Raw genomic sequence first — 20,840 nt, forward strand, 5'->3', positions numbered from 1 at the left:
ATAAAAGCATACATTCTACTCATGTAAAAACATGCTGATTCCTGGACCATCTGCGGGCCGTATTTAGAAGGCGATTGGGCCAGATCCAGCCCCCAGGCCTTAGTTTGCCTACCCATGGGCAGTGGTTCTCAACCTTGGGTCCCCTGATGTTTTTGGCCTACAACTCCCATGATCCCTAGCTCACAGGGCCAGTGGTCAGGGATGATGGGAAATTGTAGGCCAAAAACATCTGGGGATCCAAGGTTGAGAAAGGCTGGTAGAGGGTCGGATTGGGACCTGTGAGATCAGGGTTCAAATCCCCAATTGGTCATGAAGGCTCATTGGATGACCTTGGTTCAGTCGCTGCCTCTCAGCCCAACCTACCTAACAGGGTTATTGTTGAGGTTAAATGAGGGGGGTGAACCATATATACCACCTTGATCTCCTTGGAGAAAAAGGTGGGTAATCAAGGCATTAAATAAATAAAAACTCCATTCCCTTCCTTAACACACAGGGACTATTGTGAAAATTCCTATACATAGTAGCAAATGGGTGTTTGTTTCAATATGATTTAATAATGATCAGGATGATAATGTTCTTAAACAGCCTTCTGAAACAGGGTGAACCAGCAATAAGAAAAGCTAATGCTATTCTAGGCTGCATCAACAGAAGTCTAGCGTCCACATCAAGGGAACTCATAGTTCCACTGTATTTTGCCTTGGTCAGAGCCCACCTGGAGTCCTGTGTCCCGTTCTGGGCACCACCATTTTAAGAAGGATATTGACAAGCTGGAACGTGTGCAGAGGAGGGTGACCAAGATGATCAAGGGTCTGGAAACTAAGCCTTATGAGGGAGTTGGGCATGTTTAGTCTGGTAAAGAGGAGACTGAGAAGAAAGCAACGGCCATCTTCAAAAAGGGTTAGCTAAAGGGTTGTCACATGGAAGATTGAGCAAGCTTGTTGTCTCCTGCTCTGGAGGGTAGGACCCAAACCAATGAAGATTCCAGCTAAACATCATGAATAGCTTTCTGACAGCAAGAACTGTTTGATAGTGGAACAGACTCCTTCGGAAAGTGGTGGACTCTCCTTCCTTGGAGGTTTTAAAGCAGAGGTTAGATGGCCATCTGTGATGGATGCTTTAGTTGAGATCCCTACATTAGCTGAAGTGACCTCCAGGCTCCCTTCTATGCTGTTATGAAAGTTGAGCAGGTTGGATGGGTTGAGTTTGGGGCAATGTATGTGCATGGGTTTTTAAGGGGGAGTCGGGGATCAGGAGCAGTGGTGGCTGGTACACATTGGGACTGGTGGGGTGGAAAGCAGGGAGACCAAGAGTGGATGGAGCCAGAGCCAAGGACAGAGAGAGCCACCTCCTGATTGGTTGTAAGAAAGAAGACAGGCAAGCAAGGGCTGGTTGAGGGCAGCAGAGGTTGGCAGTGCTTCACTCACCTTAATGGAGCCGCATTTGCTGATGAGAAGTAGTCCTTGAAAGAAGCAAACAGTCTCCAGGTGAAGTGATGTAAGATCTTGAGTGGCTAAACTCCAATTACTTGACACTTCTTAATGTACAGTCAAGCCTTTCTTTGTTTAATTGCGGCTACTGAATCAATCAATTCTTTGAAAGCTCTTCAGTATCCCAAGGCAGCTTTGAGATTGCTTTGTTCCAAAGACCAATATTTACTTCAATGAGTTAGCCAAGGTCCAGGCATGGTCCATGCAAAAGAGAAGCAAGCTAACTATTCCACTCCCTATTCTTTTTTAAAATATTGCATCATTGTTTGCAAGCTGGCATTGCTGACTCCCACTGGCTTCTGTTCTGAAGGTAACCACAAGGTTGTTGGGGCAAAAGATTGAGTTGCGCTCTTGGGTGGCAGAGAAAGGGAAATCATATGATATGTGAAATGCCAAACATTTATTTTATATTTATTTTATTTTATTTTTTGAAAAATGAGCTTGGTGCTTCTTTTTGCTCTCTTCTTCAAACGGTGTCTGTGACCCTTATTATTTATTGTAAAATAATCATAGGGAAATGTCAAACAACGGGGCAAAACTGCAAGGCAGATCACTCGTTCCAACTGGGATCAGAAAATGTGAAGAGCCTGTGTCCTGCCAAGGCTAAAGACTGGCAAATCAAGCTAACTCCAGTCTGTGGTTCTTTTTATTTCTATTTCTATTTCTATATATATAGGCAACTTCCCACTTACACAGAGGTTATGCCTCACATGCATAAATGAAAATTGCATAAGTGAGGAATACCTTCTAAGCACCCTCTAAATGTCCTCTCAGCCACTCTCTCTCCAAAACACTACTCTCCAAAAATTAAAAAAAATACTGTACCCCAAATATCCAGAACCGGAATTGTAGCTCTGGGGCTGGCAGGAGGCCAGAGAATACGCAGGAACATGGCTGCTTCTGCTGCTTCAGCTGTTAGGTGGGGAGGCTGAGCAGCCTAAACAAAGCCTTGTTGTACCTCTGGTCTTTTGGGGGCTTCCTCTTCAGGCTCAGACTCCATGCACACACATCGCCCAATGCCACGCAGGCCAGTGCAGCTTTCTGTGATGTCGTGCCAGGCCCTCTCAACATTGAGGAGGCTGGGCTGCCTTCAAACAAATATTGAGGGGACCGAAGACACCTCTGTCCCCTAGAGTTGGCATATCTGCCACAAAGTGGTGACAAGCCATTGCGGCTTCTGGCAAGATTTTGTGACCTTTGTGAGATCTCATGAGATGACGATGAGATCGCGTGAGATTTTGCAAGATCTCACTGGAAGCTGGCACTGCTGTTGGTGGTGGCAGGGTGAGAGGCGTGCCTGTGGGGCACTGCCCCTTGAGCATCTGCCACCTGAGGTAACTGCCTCACACCACTTTATGGGCAGGCCGGCCCCTGTGGAATGGTGACTGACCAGGAGGTGACTGGAATGGAGCTTCCGAGCAGAATTGGCTGGCTGGCTGGCTGCAACCCTGAATGAGAATATTCTGCACAGCCACATTTTGCTGTAAAAAAAAAACCCCTCTCCTCTTTTCACACACCACTTGATATTTAGGGTTTTGGTAACATAGAGAAATTTGAGAACCAGGAAAAAGGAAATGTGCCCACATACCCCAAAGGTTAGTTTTTGTTATATAGTTATACAAATAAAGCTGATTAAACAACCTTAGAAACATTTCCTTTTCCAAAGGCTATATAAGGGGAAAATAAAATCTAGCCCCCCAGGTTTTCTTTTCTTTGGCATCAATTGGTAAGTATAAGTTGATTTGATATTGCCTATTCCTAGGTAGTAACACAAAGAATTTGACAACGGTGGAGTTTCTACAGGGCAGCAGCTGGACTTAATTTATGTGATTGGCAGATATTATTGGTAGTCACATTTTAGGGGAGAAGCAGACACATAACCAACTTTTTTAAAAATAGGGATGGATTAAGGAGAGCCAGAACGAAAGAACACCTAGTCGAATGTGCTTAAGGTGACTACCTGAGTGATCTTGTGGAGGTCTGGGGGAAGGGATAGCAAGTGGCAGAGGAACGTCCATTTCTTAAGCCTTCATTGGCCAGGGCAGAAGGGTTGTAGTTCAGCGGTAGAACATCCACAGGTCAATCCCTGGAGCTTCAGGTAGGCCCGGGAAATGCCCCTGTTAGGAACCCTGGAAACCAGACACCTCAGTATCGTAAACAATACTGAGGTAACTGGATCAATGGTCTCATGGAGTGGAGATCCTGGCAGGGCAGCTTTTTTTCCCCTTTCCCCCATCCTGTTATTGGAACTTTGTCTTTCCCCATTCCTTTTATTTCAATAGAAGAATAAAATACTTCCAGGGATGGAGCAATTTTTTCTCCCTTGTCAGGCTTTGTGTGTAAGTGATTTTCCAGGGAAATCAGAGGACTATGATCTTGAAGGTCCAACACCTTCTGTGATCTGTGCTGATGTACCCTGGCACATCCCAGACCCTCCAAGTGTCCCTATTTTTGAGGGACATCCCTCATGTAGAGAAGCCATCCTGGTTTCTGATTTGATCCTGGAATTTCCCACTTTTCCTTAGGATGTCCCTATTTTCATTGGAGAAATGTTGGAGGGTATGGAGTTATCTGACCCCTGAGCCACCTGAAGGCAATCCTGTATAGTGAAGGTTTTTTTAATGTTTAAAGTTTTATTGTGTTCTTATGTACGTTGGAAGCTGCCCAGAGTGGCTGGGGCAACCAGTAAGATGTGTGGGGTATACCGGTAATTAGTAAAATTATCATTATGGAATGGGACATCCCTCTTTTCATCAGAGAAATGTTGGAGGGTATGACATCCACTTTTGGGCCCTGCCACCATTAGGGCATCAATGGCAAAGTGAGGGCAGCAGAGCTGTGAAAATGAGGAGGCTTCTGATGGCAGAACTTTTCTGCTCACAAATCTCCAATGGCAGAAACAGAACACTGCAATACCTAATGATCCTTCGGTCACCCTCTCTGCTAGGACTATCTCTGTAATTGTACGCTTGGGATTCCCACTTTTGGAATTTCCAACCTCTGGTTTTCAGAGGCAGACTAGAGCGAGAACATAGCTATCATGACTATCATCCCCCGCCCTTCACCATCAGTTCCCTGTGTCGGATGCGGAAATTTAAAATCCAGAAATTAAAAACAATGAAAAGAAATTACAATCCTAGGTATAGGGTGGGTCCTGAAAACACGCACGTCAAGTGTCAAAGGCCAGGCTAGAATAGATATGTCTTTAGCATTCATAAGCTGGTTAGAGCATGGTGCTAATGCCAAGGTTGCAAGTTCGGTCCCCGTATGGGACAGATGAAGATTCCTGCATTGCAGAGGGTTGAGCTAAATCATCTTCAGGGTCCCTTCCAATTCTATGAATTTGTGAAGGTGTGCCTCTGTGGAGAAGGCGTTCCACAACTTAGCAGTGCCACAGATAATGCTCTCTCTTGGGTCACCAGTCCCAAACTTCCAAGAGCGAAAGATCCACCTCTGGTTATATTAATACCTGATGGGGTCTGTAAGGAGGGAGGTGGTCTATCAGATATCTGGGGCCTAAGTCGTTGAGGGCTTTAAATGCTAACATGGGCATCTTGAGTTGGGTCTGGAAACAAACTGGAAGCCTTATCCTCTTTTTAAAAAAAAAGTAATCCAAGATGGCAGCCATCACTAAAAAAAATAATGGGGGGGATTCCATAGTTTAACGGTGCACTGTGAAGAAGTACTTTCTTTTGCTTGTTCTAAATGAAGAAGAAGAAGAGTTTGGATTTGATATCCCGCTTTATCACTACCCTAAGGAGTCTCAAAGCGGCTAACAATCTCCTTTTCCCTTCCTCCCCCACAACAAACACTCTGTGAGGTGAGTGAGGCTGAGAGACTTCAGAGAAGTGTGACTGGCCCAAGGTCACCCAGCAGCTGCATGTGGAGGAGTGGGGAATCGAACCTGGTTCACCAGATTATGAGTCCACCACTCTTAACCACTACACCACACTGGCTCTGGGATAAATCTCCCAACAATCAGCATCATTGGATGTCCCCAAGTTCTATTGCTATGAGAGAGGGAGAAACAAAAAGTCCACTGTAGAAGCTATGGGAGCACAAGGATTATGTCATCCTGTTCAGGGTTTAAAAGCTACTGCAAGGGAGAGCCAGTGCAATACAGGGCTAGCGTATTATGAGCTAGGATCATGACAGCATGCAGTGATCCTTCCTTGGTTCTTCTTGTTCCCACAAGAGCATGACATTTAATTAAAAAGAATTGCCTTTCAAAAAAGCTTAACGTCCTTTTGTGCAAATGCTGATATCAAATATTTGTTGGCTATTCTGAGTTTGCAGTTGAAACATGTTTGGTGGAAATTACTCTAGGGTTGGAGCAATAAAATGCTGCACACTGACACTGGAAAGTATTTGATAGCTTGACATACAACGGCATTAAGATCTGACAGTGTTTGATAATGGCCTTGCGACGATATTGTGCATTTCATATTATTTGATAGCTGACATGCAATGGTAACTAGTTTGACAATATTTGACAATTGACTTGCAATGATACTGAACATTTATTGGAACTGATAGCTGGCATGCAATAGTAGTTGAATTAAGACATGATTTGATACTTGGCAAGGGGTTGTATTTTAAACTTGACAAATCAAAGAACTTCCTAACATGCCTAATTACTGGCATGCTTTATCACTTATTTTGAATGCTGCAAAAAGCTTTTATTCTAGCTAGAAAATGAAAATGTACCTCGGAAATGTGATCCTAGCATGTTTTATTATTTTTTACAAATGTTGAAAGAAATGAACAATTATAAGTTCAAAAGAAGCTTCTACTGATATTAACGGTGTACAGTAGTCTTATACTGTGCTGTCTTCATAGAAATAAGTCCCATTGAGTCTGAAAGGACTGGCTCCCTGGTAAGCAGATATAAGGCTGTCCAGCAGGACAACCCAGTTTCACCAAATTTCAAAGTTTGAGTTCAAAGCCAAGGTCAAAATCTTAATTTCATTATGTGGAATTTCAATACAAAATTGACAAAAGATAACAAAAGGAAACTCAACATGTTCCGAAATTTATTTCGGTTCTAACGAATGTGCAGAGACACAACAATGTCCGGACATCATAGGCACATCAGCAAAGGTGGTTACTGTATTGACCATGTGTTGCAATGCTGCAAACTGCTTATAAGAGTTTGGGGAGTGGTTGGTTAAAATTTCGTTCTTTAAAACTAAAGCTTTTGTTTTCAATTGGAGCTCAACTGAAATACGGTGACTCCTGAGTGCTTTAAAGCTGAGTCCATGAGTTTTTTATTTATATATTTTCCCCCTTATTAAAGTAAGTTGTTGATAGGCCTAGAGGTTCAGAACAAGGGTGTCTTTTGTATTGATTTTGGGGGATTACATGAACCAGCAGGGAGCAGGCCTTGATATTTGACTCTGGCCCAGATGAGCCCTTATTACCGTAGTAATGCCAGATTTTCTTTTATTAATAGGTTCTGAAAATGAGAAAGCGCAATTCATAGGGAATAATATATATCTTTTTGTCTTCCTTTCAGCCTGGCTATCTGTCGCCCTGTGTTCTTGGGTATCGTCGCTTTTCCTTTTACGGCTAAGTATGAAGCATCCATTTAATCTGCTCTTGTTCTTAGTCAGTCTCAGATGTTCCATCTTTGCACAGACGACGAGGCTGGTGAACGGTAAGGAGACAAATGTCCTGTTTTAACGAGATACTTTTTGCTGTTGTGATTGAACCTGGCAATTGAACCTTGGACCTTCTGCACAGAAAGCATGTGCTCTACCGCTAAGCTAAAGCCATTTCCCCGTTTTTATTCTATTTCACTAGCTACAGTACGGTGTTCAGACTGCCACCCAAATGCCACCTGCGAGGAGAATGGAGATCTCCGCCAATGCATCTGTCAAGATGGGTTCACTGGAGACGGGGCCACTTGCTCCGATGTGGACGAGTGTTCCAGCCGCGGTCTAAATCATTGCCATTCCTTAGCAACCTGTATTAACACCCACGGCAACTATTCCTGCTCCTGTCCCGAGGGTTACGGTGGAGATGGCTTCCATTGCAAACCTGCTGGCTTTGCTGAAGAATGTGTGGGACTCAACGGATCCCGTTCCTGCTCCGATCCGTGTTCGAGTCACACGGTTCTAGATCAACCCTGGCGAAGCACCTCCTATGGGGATGGAAATAACTGTGACAGTGATAAAAAAGGGTGGTATCGATTTGTAGGCAGTGGAGGAGAGCGCATGCCAGAATCTTGCGTGCCGATCAATAGATGTAACACTGATGCACCCATGTGGCTAAATGGATTGCACCCCACCCGTAATGATGAAATAGTAACCCGTACCGCCTGCGCCGACTGGAGTGGTAACTGCTGTCACTGGTCTATCCCTGTACAGATTAAAGCTTGCGCAGGTGGTTATTACGTCTACCAGTTTCAAGGGACACCAGCTTGTTCCTTGACTTATTGCACAGGTATGTTGCTTGGAATTGTTTTGGAGAAAAGTTTTGCATTGGGAAAAGAGCGATCTATTTTTTAATTTATTGCATTTGCATTACCTGTGAATCACGATCCACTTTGTGTTTCATCAATGCAATCTTCCAGATCCTGCGTACGTAGGGAGCCCATGCCATGGATGCAATGCAGAAGAAGAGTGCAAGCTGATCAATGGAGAATGGGGCTGCACCTGCAGTTCTGGTAGGTGCATTGAGGGTGTCATGGCTGGGAAGGACCAAGACGAAAGAGCATTGGAGCGAGAAAGGAGGAATGATTGATACTACCCTAGGACAGTCGTGACATCGCCCACTGGCATGCAAGGGCTCATTTACAGTGAGGGGGGAAAGTATTTGATCCCCTGCTAAATTTGCCCATTTGCCCTCTGACGAAGAAATGACCAGTCCATAATTTTAATGGTAGGTTTATTGTAGCTGTGAGAGACAGAATAACAACAGGAAAACCCCCCAGAAACCCAGAAGACCTAAGTCACAGATTGATGTGCATTATAATGAGTGAAATAAGTATTTGATCTCTTCCCAAAAGATGACTTAGTACTTGGTGGCAAAACCCTTGTTGGCAATTACAGAGGTCAGATGTTTCTTGTAGGTGGCCACCAGGTTTGCACACATCTCAGGAGGTATTTTGTCCCACTACTCTTTGCAGATCCTCTCCAAGTCAGTAAGATTTTGAGGCTGATGTGCAGCTCCTCGAACCTTCAGCTCCCTCCACAGATTTTTGATGGGATTAAGGTCTGGAGACTGGCTAGGCCACTCCAGGACCTTAATGTGCTTCTTCTTGAGCCACTCCTTTGTTGCCTTGGCCGTGTGTTTTGGGTCATTGATTGCTTCTGTCGACAGGTGTCTTTTGTACAGGTACTGTAACGAGCTAGGATTACAGGTAAAACCTTACAGCAGGGGCTTCTAATCTCAGCTCGTTACATACAGTGAAGATACCAGGTAGCCTAACATCTGGCTGGTTGATAGGGGATCAAATACTTATTTCACTCATTATAAATTATGGATCGGTCATTTCTTCATCAGAGGGCAAACGGGCAAATTTAGCAGGGGATCAAATACTTTCCCCCCTCACTATATACAGATCAGGGGTACCAAACGTTATCTTATTATTCTTAGAATTTATTAAATTTGTATACCGCTCTTCACCCAAAGATCACAGGGTGGTTCACAACATAAAGATACAAAATAAGAACACAAGATACATAATAAAACAAAAACAAATCAATAACTCCCTTCCCCTTCCCCTCCCCCTCCCCCACATTTAAAAGGCTATAGCATGTGTTGTAAATAAAAATATGCCCTTTTCCCTTATGGGGTATCCAAGAGCCCATATAGAGTCCTTACATAGGTTCCCTATTGGTAGGAGAAAATAACAGAGGCCAACCAGAGAATATTGAGAAGCAAAGCAGCTAGTAAGTTCGATCTTTATTGATCTGTTGCAACAGGGTGCTCCCCTCAATCGCAGGAAAGGAGGAGGACCCACAAAAATGCTGTGCAAGGGCTTATAAAGACTTTTGAAATTCCCATCCTGTAGATCAAGACCACCCCCAGAAACATTATACATACATCACAGAAGGGGTGTAATCTAAGACCACCCCTCAGATACATCACAGAAAAGGCGGTCTAAAACAGAACATTTGCATGTTGTTTTTTCTCCTGTCCCTTGTTTATTTCCTGTCTGGCAGGTTACTTGATTGGATTGCCTGAGGAGCCTGGCCAGTCTTTTGTAATGATAAGGCTCACACCCTTATTCAACCACAGACATACCCTTAAGACAGGATTTGTGATGGAAAAGACAATGGGGAGGCTTTTCCATTTTGACCTTGCAGAGAAAACATTTGGTCAGTTTAGGAATCAAAATGGTTCCAGGTTGGCCTTCCTGTGCTGATCTATGTACGTGCGGTTATGAACATTACCATATATCTAAGACCATAAAATTCCTATCACATTATCCCCCCACATGTTCAATCAGCCAAAGGCCTGGTTATAAAGAAATGTTTTTGCCTGGCAACTAAAGGTATGCAAAGAAGGCGTCAGGCAAGCATCTCGGATGCCATCTAGATATTGTGGACTACAATGTCCATTATCCCCAGCCGGCATGGCCAATAGCCAGGAACGATAGGGGAGGTAATCCAAACATCTGAAGAACATCACAGTGGCTTCCCCAAATCCAGATTTTCCATCTTTTAAACCAAGGGTGGGAAACATATTACTATCCAAATGTTGTTAGACTACAGTTCCCATCTTCCCTGACTATTGGCCATGCTGCCTGGAGATGATGGGAGTTGAAGTCCAATCTAACAGCATCTGGGAGGCTGCAGGTTTCCCATCCCTGTTTTAATTGAACATTCAAATGGCACGTGCAAACGAGCCATCGCGGATTAAACGCCAGGGGCACAAATTTCATTATATTGTTGGGAGTAAAGCAACTTGCAATTGTAAAGCAACAAAGCTACCTGAACAAGTAGGGTGTGATAGGCAACCTTTTCTTCCCTCACAGAGTCCTTCTTAAATAACTACCTGTAGATTGTTTATTTTCTTAGGCATTTCTTCCTTCCTCCTCAATCTCCAGTTAGTATCAGACCTCCCTTCATTTTGTTAACCTCATGACCCCCAGGATGGCTTGTGCTCAGAACGGCTTTGTTTGCCAGGAGTAATAAACTGTCTGTTGCTTGAGTCTTTTGACAGTCAGTCTTATCAGACTATTTCTTTATGCAACTCTGCTTCACCAAACTCCCACGATTACTTGATGTCAATCAAAGCACCACTGTTTTCAAAGGAGACACTGCAAGAGGTTTATCAGCTAGCCAGAATGAACTCTGAGCCCCACAGAATTACAGCACTTACAGTTTACTGTAAAAACAAAAAAACACCTCTGCATTTGCTGTGCTACTTATTCCACACACAGCACTCCTGCAGCTAGGAATGTAAAATAATAATTACAACAGATTGTTGGTTCAATATATGAACTGCTTTGAGCTTTTGAAATGGGGGAAATAATCTAGCAGTAAAAGAATGTACTTAGTAAATATTAACAGCTGCTGCCACTACAATTACTATTTGTTCTTGTTCTTAAGATGCTTCTAACTTGGAGCCACAACTGGAGTGTGGTGCAAATGAAATCAAGGTCTCCATGGCAAAGTGCACCCTCAATAGCTTCCAGAATTTAACCATGCATCTGAGAGACAACCGGTGTGCTGGTTTTGTAGAGCAGGGGAATAGAACAGTTGTCTCTGTGGTGACACCCACCCAAGCTGGCCAGTGTGGAACGCTGTTGACGGTAGGTTCTCTATTCAGTGGGAAAGCCCCACCAGGAAGGATTTTCTGGATCCTTTCCTGGAGATGGTTCTCATATCTGCAAATACTTAAGGCAGGAGATGATTAGCTACATTTTCTCATCATAAAGTCAATTTAGAGCAGGCTTCCTCAACCTCGGCCCTCCAGATGCTTTGAGACTACAATTCTCATCATCCCTGACCACTGGTCCTGCTAGCTAGGGATCATGGGAGTTGTAGGCCAAAAACATTTGGAGGGCCAAGGTTGAAGAAGCCTGATTTAGAGTGAAGGCAAATTGGAGCACTGACCTCACTCTGCAATGGCTTTGTCACATAATCATGTAGTGACTTCACATTGTAGCAATAGCATGGCATCACCATTCCAGTTACAGGACCCCTGGTTGGCTATAGGTTGTGAGCCCCACAGCGCTGCTGGGATCAGCTGTAGATTGGCAGGCTCTGTTGCAGAAGGAAAAAGAAATGGGCCAGACTGAATGGTGGGGAAACTGGGTCAGAGGAAGTGGGCTCTCCCCTTTACACCTTGACTTCAGCCACTTCCTAAGCAGGAGCAGGGACACTGGTCTCCCCCTCCCTTGACCTGCTTGTGGAGCCTCAGTGGTGGTCAGGGAGGGCTTTGAGCTCAAGGGGAGGCAGAAGAGGAGTCAGCAGTGACTGAACAGGAGCTCAAGCAGGAGGGTGCAGTCTTGTCTCCTAGAACCAGGCACCTTAGCAGATGGGAGCAGAAAAACCTACCCATATCCAACCCCGACATTCCCACAAGGCAAGCAAGTCTGGTGAGGGAGCAGGGCGTGTCTTGTCTTTAGAAGCTTGGCGTGCATAGCAACTTGTTGGGACATCTTGGTTGCTTCCATCCAGTTCTGAACTCCTTGCCCTGCTCTTCTGAACCCCTGTACTTTCCTGAGTCTTGTGTCTGCTGCTGAGCCTGTACTTGCTGAAATAAAGAACTCCTTCTTACTTAAAATGAAGTAAGTGTGTTTTGGGGAGGGAGCCAAGACACAAGACTCTTGTGGTCAGGAGGGAAATACTTCTAAAAGCAATGGTGCCAAAGCAGCCACTGGAGACAAAAAGGGAGCATCTATGAAACTGGGGAGTAAGGGGGCTAGGAGACCCGTTTCCATTTCCTTGAAAGCAGCTTCCCTCTCTCTTTCACATTAGAAATGTGCACGTGGAAAATAATTAGCCAGGGACACATGTAACTGTGCTGAAGTCAGGAGACGAGCTGCTTTAATTCTTTTTATTCCCCCTTTTCAGAAAAATGAAACCCATGCTACATATAGCAACACACTCTATCTGGCTGATGGGACTGTCATTAGAGAGAACGAAATCAAAATTAATTTCCAGTGCTCCTACCCGTTGGATATGGAAACCAGCCTTAGAACGGCCATCCAGCCCATTGTCAGGTACGGCATTACTTATTAAGAGGAAAGCTGTTCATCTTGCCTAATGATACTTTCATTTCTATTTAGGGTTCCAACCACTGGGGAGTAATGTGAGGGAGCAGATCCTGTAAAGCAGAGAGTGTGAAATCTTCTTTAGCTTGAGGTCCACATTCACTTCTGGGCAACCTTCCAGGGCCCACATGCCAGTGGCAGGCAAGGGCCAGTGGCAGGCTTGGACAGAGCAATGAATATAAATTTTACCTTTGTACTATAAGCTAGTTCAGTGGTGGCAGATGCCCGTCAAGACTGGCAGAGCAGAACACAGAGAGCCCAGAGAGTAGGCAGAGCCTGAGGCAATCGCAGACAGAGCGAACTAATTGTAGTTTTGTTCTCATCCTCCTCCCTGCTAAGTTCTGCAAGGGCATCACTGTCAAGGTGGGAGTTGGGTAAAAAAAGGTAAAAGGTAAAGGACCCCTGGACGGTTAAGTCCCATCAATGGCGACTATGGGGTTGTGGTGCTCATCTTGCTTTCAGGTTGAGGAAGCTGGTGTTTGTCCACAGACAGCTTTCCGGGTCATGTGGCCAACATGACTAAACCGCTTCTGGCACAATGGAACACCGTAATGGAAACCAGAGCACATGGAAACGCTGTTTACCTTCCCGCCGCAGCGGTACCTATTTATCTACTTGCAGTGGCTTGCTTTTGAACTGCTAGGTTGGCAGGAGCTGGGTCAGATCAATGGGAGCTCACCCTGTTGTGTGGATTTGAACCTTCTGAACGGCAAGCCCAAGAGGCTCAGTGGTTTAGACCATTGAATACTCACAAGGTGTCCATGAAGCTAACTCTTATTCAAAGAAACAGAGCAGTTCAGGCCTAGTGAGCACAGCATCACTTCCCAGTAGGTCTTGCCCCAATGAGGCAGTTGCGAGGACTGAAGGTTGCTGCTTTCCCACAGCTCTTTAAGTCTCCTCCTCCCCTGAGTCCTACCCCAGCAACCCGAGACTTATTTGCCTTGTCTGTCTCTGCTCCATCCTCTTCATACCTCTTCTAGTTCTCCACAGTGGGAGGTAGCAATGCTTCTGAATACTAGCTTCTGGAAGCATGGTGCTGTAACCCTGTGTGGGTTTCTCTCAGACATCTGGCTGGCCACTGTGAGAACAGAATGCTGGACTAGATGGGCTAACAGCATCTTCTTATGCTCATAATCCCCACATCTGAATACCCTCTTAATTCCTTTTTTTCACCTTCCAGTTCAACCAACATCAGCATTGAAGGAGAAGGTCAGTTTATAATTAAGATGGCTCTCTACAGAGACCAAAACTACACCTCGCCCTATGAGGGAGCAATGGCCGTGTTGCCAACTCAGACCTGGCTCTATGTTGGTGTCATGGTCACCAGTGGGGATGTGAGCCGCTTTGTCTTGCTGATGGACAATTGCTTTGCAACGCCCACGGAAGACACTGCTGACCCTCTGAAATATTTCATCATTCAAAACAGGTACAGTAAGGGTGTGTGTGTGTGGATTTGATCAAGGGACTGTCCTTTTCCATTCATGGTTTCAGGATCGGGTTCCAGGGTGTGTGAAATCAAGTCTAGAGTGGAAGCAGCATCCGGATTGGGATCAGGGATACAAGGGCAGGCTGCAACCTAGCTGAAAATATGTGGCTGGTTAGTGTCTGTCTGGGAAGCTCCAGAATGCTCTTGTAAATTCAGTGGAAGAAAAGCGACGCACGGAAATTAATTTTAAGAAGCAAGACTAGGAAGATACTGGGAAAAGGATATGCCCACTGTGTCTAATTTCCCCCTCTGCGTCTAACAGAATTTCTGATGTCTGTGTTATGGGGTTATTGGAAACAACTGGAAAGCCATTCTGGAGACAGATGCTAGACACATTCCCTTCCGAACAGCCTTCTGGGGGCCCCTGGGTGGGACAGAGGCAAAAGTGGGTGGGGCAACAGATGCAAATTTTACCTTTGTGCATTGAGCTAGTGTTTAGACCCATGCACCTCATCCCTCTCTATCCTCCACCTGGGCATTATCAAGAGTCATGATTGGAGTTCAGGGACACAGTACAGCCAGGCAAAACACTGAAGGAGGGTGTGAAGCAGGGCCGGTAAGGAGGTGTGGCCAGTGAAGAGGGGGTGTGGCTAGGGAGAGTTCTGAGGGGCAGAAGGAGAAGCCTGATGGGCTACATGCCGCCTCCCGGCCTAAGGTTCCCCACCCCTGTTCTAGATGGACTGGTGGGGCTCGTCTCACGTAAAGTTCTTGCTGGTTTTACAGCTGCCCAAACAGACGGGATGCCAGTATAACAGTCCCAGAAAATGGAGTCTCGGCTCAAGGACGGTTTTCCCTCCAAGTGTTCAAGTTCGTTGGGAATCATAACCTCGTTTATCTCCACTGTGAAGTTCGCCTCTGTGACCCTAGCGCTGGACCATGCAGACCGGTGCGCCTGATGCTCATCAGTATAAATTGTAGCTTTTTCTTGTTGTTGTTGTTGTTGTTGTTGTTTAGTCGTTTAGTCATGTCCAACTCTTCGTGACCCCATGGTCCAGAGCACGCCAGGCACTTCTGTCTTCCACTGACTCCCACAGTTTGGTCAAACTCATGCTAGTAGCTTCAAGAACACTGTCCAGCCATCTCATCCTCTGTCGTCCCCTTCTCCTTCTGCCCTCAAAATTGTAGCTTAGTGGGTTCAAATGTACTCTGATACTAATGGATGATCCATTTCATCCCTTCCTGAGAAACCAAATCACATTTCTCTCCTGTAGCGCTGCGCAGGAATTGAAAGTCGCCAGGCTGCTGCTGCTGTCGCAAAGGGCTATTTGTTGGATGTGGGTCCCATTGCCCGCCAAGGTAAAGACGTGTGTGTGTGTGTGTGTGTGTGTGTGTGTGTGTGTGTGTGTGTTTCAAATACAATAACAAGGGCAAAAGTGCTGAACCTGTATCTAGGCTAGAGATTTCAGCTTGTAGGTGAATCGCTGGATGCTTCTCCTTACAAGGAAAGTCCCTGCATGTAAGAAAGAAACATATTGGGGAGAATGCTAGGTTCATGCATAGGAATGTGCAGCTGAATAGCAGCACTTCACTGGCCCTGTTATAGTTGTCATTTTCCATGACGCCTGTCCTCCAATAAGTTCAGGGCAGCATTCCAGATCCTCTCTCTTTATTCTCACAACAACCCTGTGAGGTTGGTTAGGTTAAGGGAACGAAAGGGAGACAATGGCCAGTATCACACTGGAAATTTTGCAGCTGCTACAGTCCATCTCCCACTGAAACCTACCTACATTACTCAACTTGCCATCTGCAGTGACTGCAACAAACATACTTATGTCATTAACACTGACACATTTCAGTGGAACAATTCAGAAAATAATGTAATCATTTCCCCCATAAATGTATTAAAATTTTGTAAAATATACAAATAAAATATAAAACAAACATAGTACACTAACCAAAACAGAACATAAACTGGGTGTCTGTCCATAAACTCCAGCATTATAATGGGAACAAAACTGATGATAATTTTACACATTCACAATAAAAATTAACAACACTTTGTAAGCCTCATGCATGGGAATAATATCCAACCATATAGATTTTTTTAGAGGGGAGGCGGAAGAATCTGACCTTGTTGTTGGATCACACAATTTACGAGAAGGTACTATGTACCATCAAATGAACTTTTCCAAATGTTGGTGTCTCTCCTCCATTAACTTTTCTGCTACAGCTTAGCCCCAAATTCTGGTCCACCAGCCTTTGAAAGAAAATTCTGTATGCTTTATCAAATGACGTGCAATTTCTAATGGCAATTGCTTATGTAATGTTCACAGCCAAACAAAAGAAAGAAAGGCACCGATACCACTCATTTTTGCTGACAAGATTTCTGTCCCTGACCTCGGCAAACACTTCAATTGTGGCAATTTCCATTCCAATTTCCATTTTGCAAGGAATTCTCCAACATCCCCATTCACAGCTAAGCAGAAAAAGAATCTCTATCTGCCAGTTTACAGTCCAACACTCCACCCAATGCACCACACTGATGAGCCCAGGAGCCTCGCTTACCCTGCTGTCAAATAGGTCCCTCCTGCAGCTTCAGTAAGCAGAAATTTTTAGTATGCAGCATGCATTGCTGCGCTGCTTTCTTTCTATTACTTTTAGTGGTAAAAACCAGAAAGGTCTAGTTAATAACCCAGAGTGGCAGGAACAATAGAAAGGATGATAACAGAGAGGAATAATTTCACCAGGCAAACAAAAGGAAGGGAACTGCATTTGGGTCTGTCTTTTGGACAGAAACAAATGGCTCCATAAAACAGGGGTTTGTACAAAATGTACAGTGATCCTTACTAACTGTTTTGTTTTACTTATTTACTTGGTTTTATCCTGTGAACTCTGGGAAGTGGGTGGCGCTGTGGGTAAAACCACAGTGCCTAGGACTTGCCGATCGTATGGTCGGTGGTTTGAATCCCCGCAGCAGGGTGAGCTCCCGTCTTTCGGTCCCAGCTGCTGCCCACCTAGCAGTTCGAAAGCACCCTTAAGTGCAAGTAGATAAATAGGTACCACTTTATAGCGGGAAGGTAAACGGCGTTCCGTGTGCTGCTCTGGTGCAGGCTCGCCAGAGCAGCTTCATCACGCTGGCCACGTGACCTGGAAGTGTCTGCGGACGGCGCCGGCTCCCGGCCTATAGAGTGAGATGAGCGCACAACCCTAGAGTCTGTCAAGGCTGGCCCGTATGGGCAGGGGTACCTTTACCTTTACCTTTTTATCCTGTGAACTGCCCTTAGATCATATGATGAAGAGCGGTATATAAATCTAATAAAAATAAAATGAAATACCCTTTTCTGCCACCTGGTACAGGTTTTGAACATCTTGCTGGGGCTGCTGCACCTCAAGGTAAGCTCTTTTTTTGTTACCTGAAGGGTGGGTTCCCACCAAATAAATAAAAAAAGCAAACTTGAAATTATTCTCTGGGTGCATTGTTCTGGCTTCAAAAAATCCCAGGTAAGGGTAGGCATGCATGATGATAATAATCTGGATACATTTTGTAGCATTTCTCAAATGCAATAGATATGTTTTGCCTTCTGTTTCTTACAAATGAAACACGAGCAAATTTGGGACCAGACCCAAATTGTGTTTTATATAAGACTCCTTGGTCTGTAAGGTTGTGTATCTTATGAGGGAAAGGTGAATTTAAACTAGATGACCTTTTGGATTCCTTCCAACTCTACAGTTCTACGATTCTATGAAACAAATGTCTGAAATCATTGTCACCTGCATACCTTGAATATGAGAATATTCTTCCTCATCAGGTTTACAAGGAGCGTGGGTGACGGTGCTGATGTCTGCTGTTCTGGTCTTCTCCATCCATACATTTGCTTAAAAGCCAACGAGAGAAAACCTTGCTGAAGCAGCAGTAAGCTGGTGAAGAATTCAGTCGAACAGAGAGAGGAAAACGTAATGGGCTACTTGTGTGTTGATTTTCTTTTACTGTGGTGGAGGGGATGGAAATCTAGATCAATTTAATGTGCTCTTCTTAGATGAATCTATTACAAGAGTGCTCCAGTCTTTCTCCTGCACTCCTTCCTAGTCAGTCCAAGGCCACAGATGACGCTCTCCATGAACATGCTTCTGATACTCAACCCCATTATTTCATCTTTGGAACATCTTATTTGTGCTTACTGCTGCATGTAGCTCGCTCCACTAATTGAATGCACCACTGGGGTCCAAGATGTGCGTATGTAGAAACTAGCCTACTGTACAAAACTACCCCAATGTCACATCAGCCATGACCATCGCTCGCAAGTGGCTACCAGAAGTTTGCAGGGTGGCTCATGGACTTCCTTGCTCCTGCCCTGGAGCAACTTTGTCATTATGGGAATTAAAACAGTGCCTTATTAGATCCCAGACTTAACTGCCTAATACGGGAGACTCAACATAAGTGTTTGTTGGGCCCCACCAAGGCACTGGGACCCCAACAACTGCCTGTGGATGCCTCACTCTGGTGCCAGACCCCCTTCCTTCTCACATTGTCTGTTCATGGGGGAAGACTACTTTCAGCATATATCTCCGGTGCTCAAACACTTGCATTAGCTTCCCTTACACTAACAGGCTGGGGTCACTAATAGCGTGGGGGGGGCACAGGGGTAGTTGCCCTGGGTGCAAAATTGTTAGGGGTGCAAAATTCCAACACCCAGTGCTGCTTCAATATAGCCGTGCATTTCCATCACTGGGCTGCATTGAAAACAGCTTCTACATGCAAAACAGGAAGAGACAACAGAACGACTCTTTTCATATCTCTGTGGCTGCGATCTCCTGGGTGATGCAGATGCCATTAGGCAGTTGAATGTGCATGCATGCTCCCTCACACCCACCCCCTCGCATAGCCCCGGGCACGGACAACCCACGCTATGCCACTGGTTCCAAGGTCCAGGATGCCTGAAGACTGAGGTCTTTGTGGGGAGTCACTGTTAGTGATTCCCCACTGCTCTGATGAATGGCTCGTACCTATCAGACCTGTGCATTCAGTATTGAGGGCCCTGTTTTATAGAACTCCCTTCCAGCGGAGGGCAAGACAAGTCCCTCCTACCTTTTGAACCTCCGCCACCTACTGAATACTTTAAAAAAATCTTTTGCATGTATTTAAACTGAATTCTGATGTTATCGTTTTAACCCATTTTAATTTTCATTGTGTTCTTCATACATCAGTTAGAGACAACTGCCGTTAAATGGTATACAGACTGTCTAAATAAATATTTACAGAAATAAAAATTACTTTCCCCACAACATGCATATCGAGTCCAATTTTGGTGGTTACAGGGGGCTGAATCCACTGTGCAGAGGCAGAAATATTGCCAGGAATTATATGTAAATAGCTTTAGGTGACTCAGGTCCATAGTTAAAGATATTAACTGCTGATCAAGCATCATCAAGACTGCTGGTTCATCTTTCTCAGGCAAAGAACTCTCCAGGCATCTCAGCTGAGCTCCCCCTGGTTAACTGTTATACTGGCATTCTGTAAGCATTGGATGAATATTAATGAAGCTTTTTTTTTAAAGAAGACTTCATTGAGATGCAGGTGGTCCTTGAATATCTTCTGGAATAAATGTTGTTTGCTTGTCAAGACTAACACAGGTAGAATCCCAATTAGTCAGGAAAGGCAATGGAATGTTGTGTGTTCAAACACTCCTGACAAAGCAATATGCCTTTATTAAGTGGCGGCTGTGAAATCTGCCAGAAGCTGAGCCTAGCATTTGATTTCTATTTCATTTCATTGCCCATTCCATATTCCAAACAGGTGCCAGCACTAATTTCATGAAGTGCAATAAACAATTGCACTTGCAAACTTGGCTCACAGGTCTCCTTGCTAATAAATGGAGCCTACAAAGAACTACAGAAGCTCTCCCTGCTCCCACTGGGGCCTAGTGATGGGGGAGGAACTCAGTTTGATTAGGATTTTGATGCAAATCTACCTAATTTTCAGTTTCTGAAACAATGTGCGAATGGAAACACAGCTCTCTTTTGAAATTTGCACTTTTGAAATTTTGTGGTGCAGTTCTTCAATCAAACAAGATGTATAAAAATGTGGCCACCCAGAGAAGTGTGCATAAGATACATATATTAATGGAAATGATATAATATATGAAATGCATTATATTGGGGTAAAATGTGCATATTAGAGGAAATTAGCACTAAGATGCTATGAATTTTCACGAGGACTTTAAAAACAACAACACCTGATGCAGAAAGTAGGGAAATGAACTTAATGGGGGGGGGGGGTGGAATGAGAAACCGAGAAGAACCAAAATGGACAGAATTTTCGATCCTGGCTAGAACCATACCAAATGATCTACAGTCTTGTTTAACGAGGCCATCGCTGGCCTTTTACCTGAATCTTAAAGAGAGAGACCTTTCCCCAGCAAAAAAATTGCCCAAATGTACCACTGTTTCTGTAGGATAAGACAATGAATAGCAACAAGTCACAGGCCACGGTCACAGCATGCATTCAAAGCACTATGCTGCCATTCTAAACAGTTGTGATTTCCCCCCAAGGAATTCTGGGAGCTGTAGTTCGTTAAGAGTGGCGAGAGTTGCCAGGAGACCCCTTTTCCCTCTCACAGAGCTATAATCCCCAGAAGTCCTGGGAAGAGGAATCAGGTGGTAAACCACTCTGAAAACTGGAGCTCTCCACATTTTCACA

The 20,840-nt window shown here is 44.7% G+C and overlaps 2 protein-coding genes across 2 annotated transcripts in view; one reads left to right on the plus strand and one right to left on the minus strand.

Annotated features, from left to right (window-relative positions):
* Positions 1–20,840, minus strand: part of LOC310692879 (acyl-coenzyme A synthetase ACSM3, mitochondrial-like) — a 180,227-nt gene that overhangs the window by 94,310 nt on the left and 65,077 nt on the right. The gene's annotated exons all lie outside the window — the stretch shown is intronic.
* Positions 3,196–19,426, plus strand: UMOD (uromodulin). The gene is made up of 11 exons (XM_083476196.1): positions 3,196–3,213; positions 7,003–7,143; positions 7,290–7,931; positions 8,062–8,154; positions 11,048–11,250; positions 12,518–12,666; positions 13,898–14,143; positions 14,927–15,089; positions 15,415–15,499; positions 17,501–17,536; positions 17,953–19,426. The coding sequence occupies exons 2-11, from the start codon at positions 7,062–7,064 to the stop codon at positions 18,021–18,023; spliced, it is 1,770 nt and encodes a 589-aa protein (XP_083332322.1). The 5' UTR covers positions 3,196–3,213; positions 7,003–7,061; the 3' UTR covers positions 18,024–19,426.

Source organism: Podarcis liolepis, assembly GCF_965112155.1.
Source record: "Podarcis liolepis genome assembly, chromosome: 14".
NCBI lineage: Eukaryota > Metazoa > Chordata > Lepidosauria > Squamata > Lacertidae > Podarcis > Podarcis liolepis.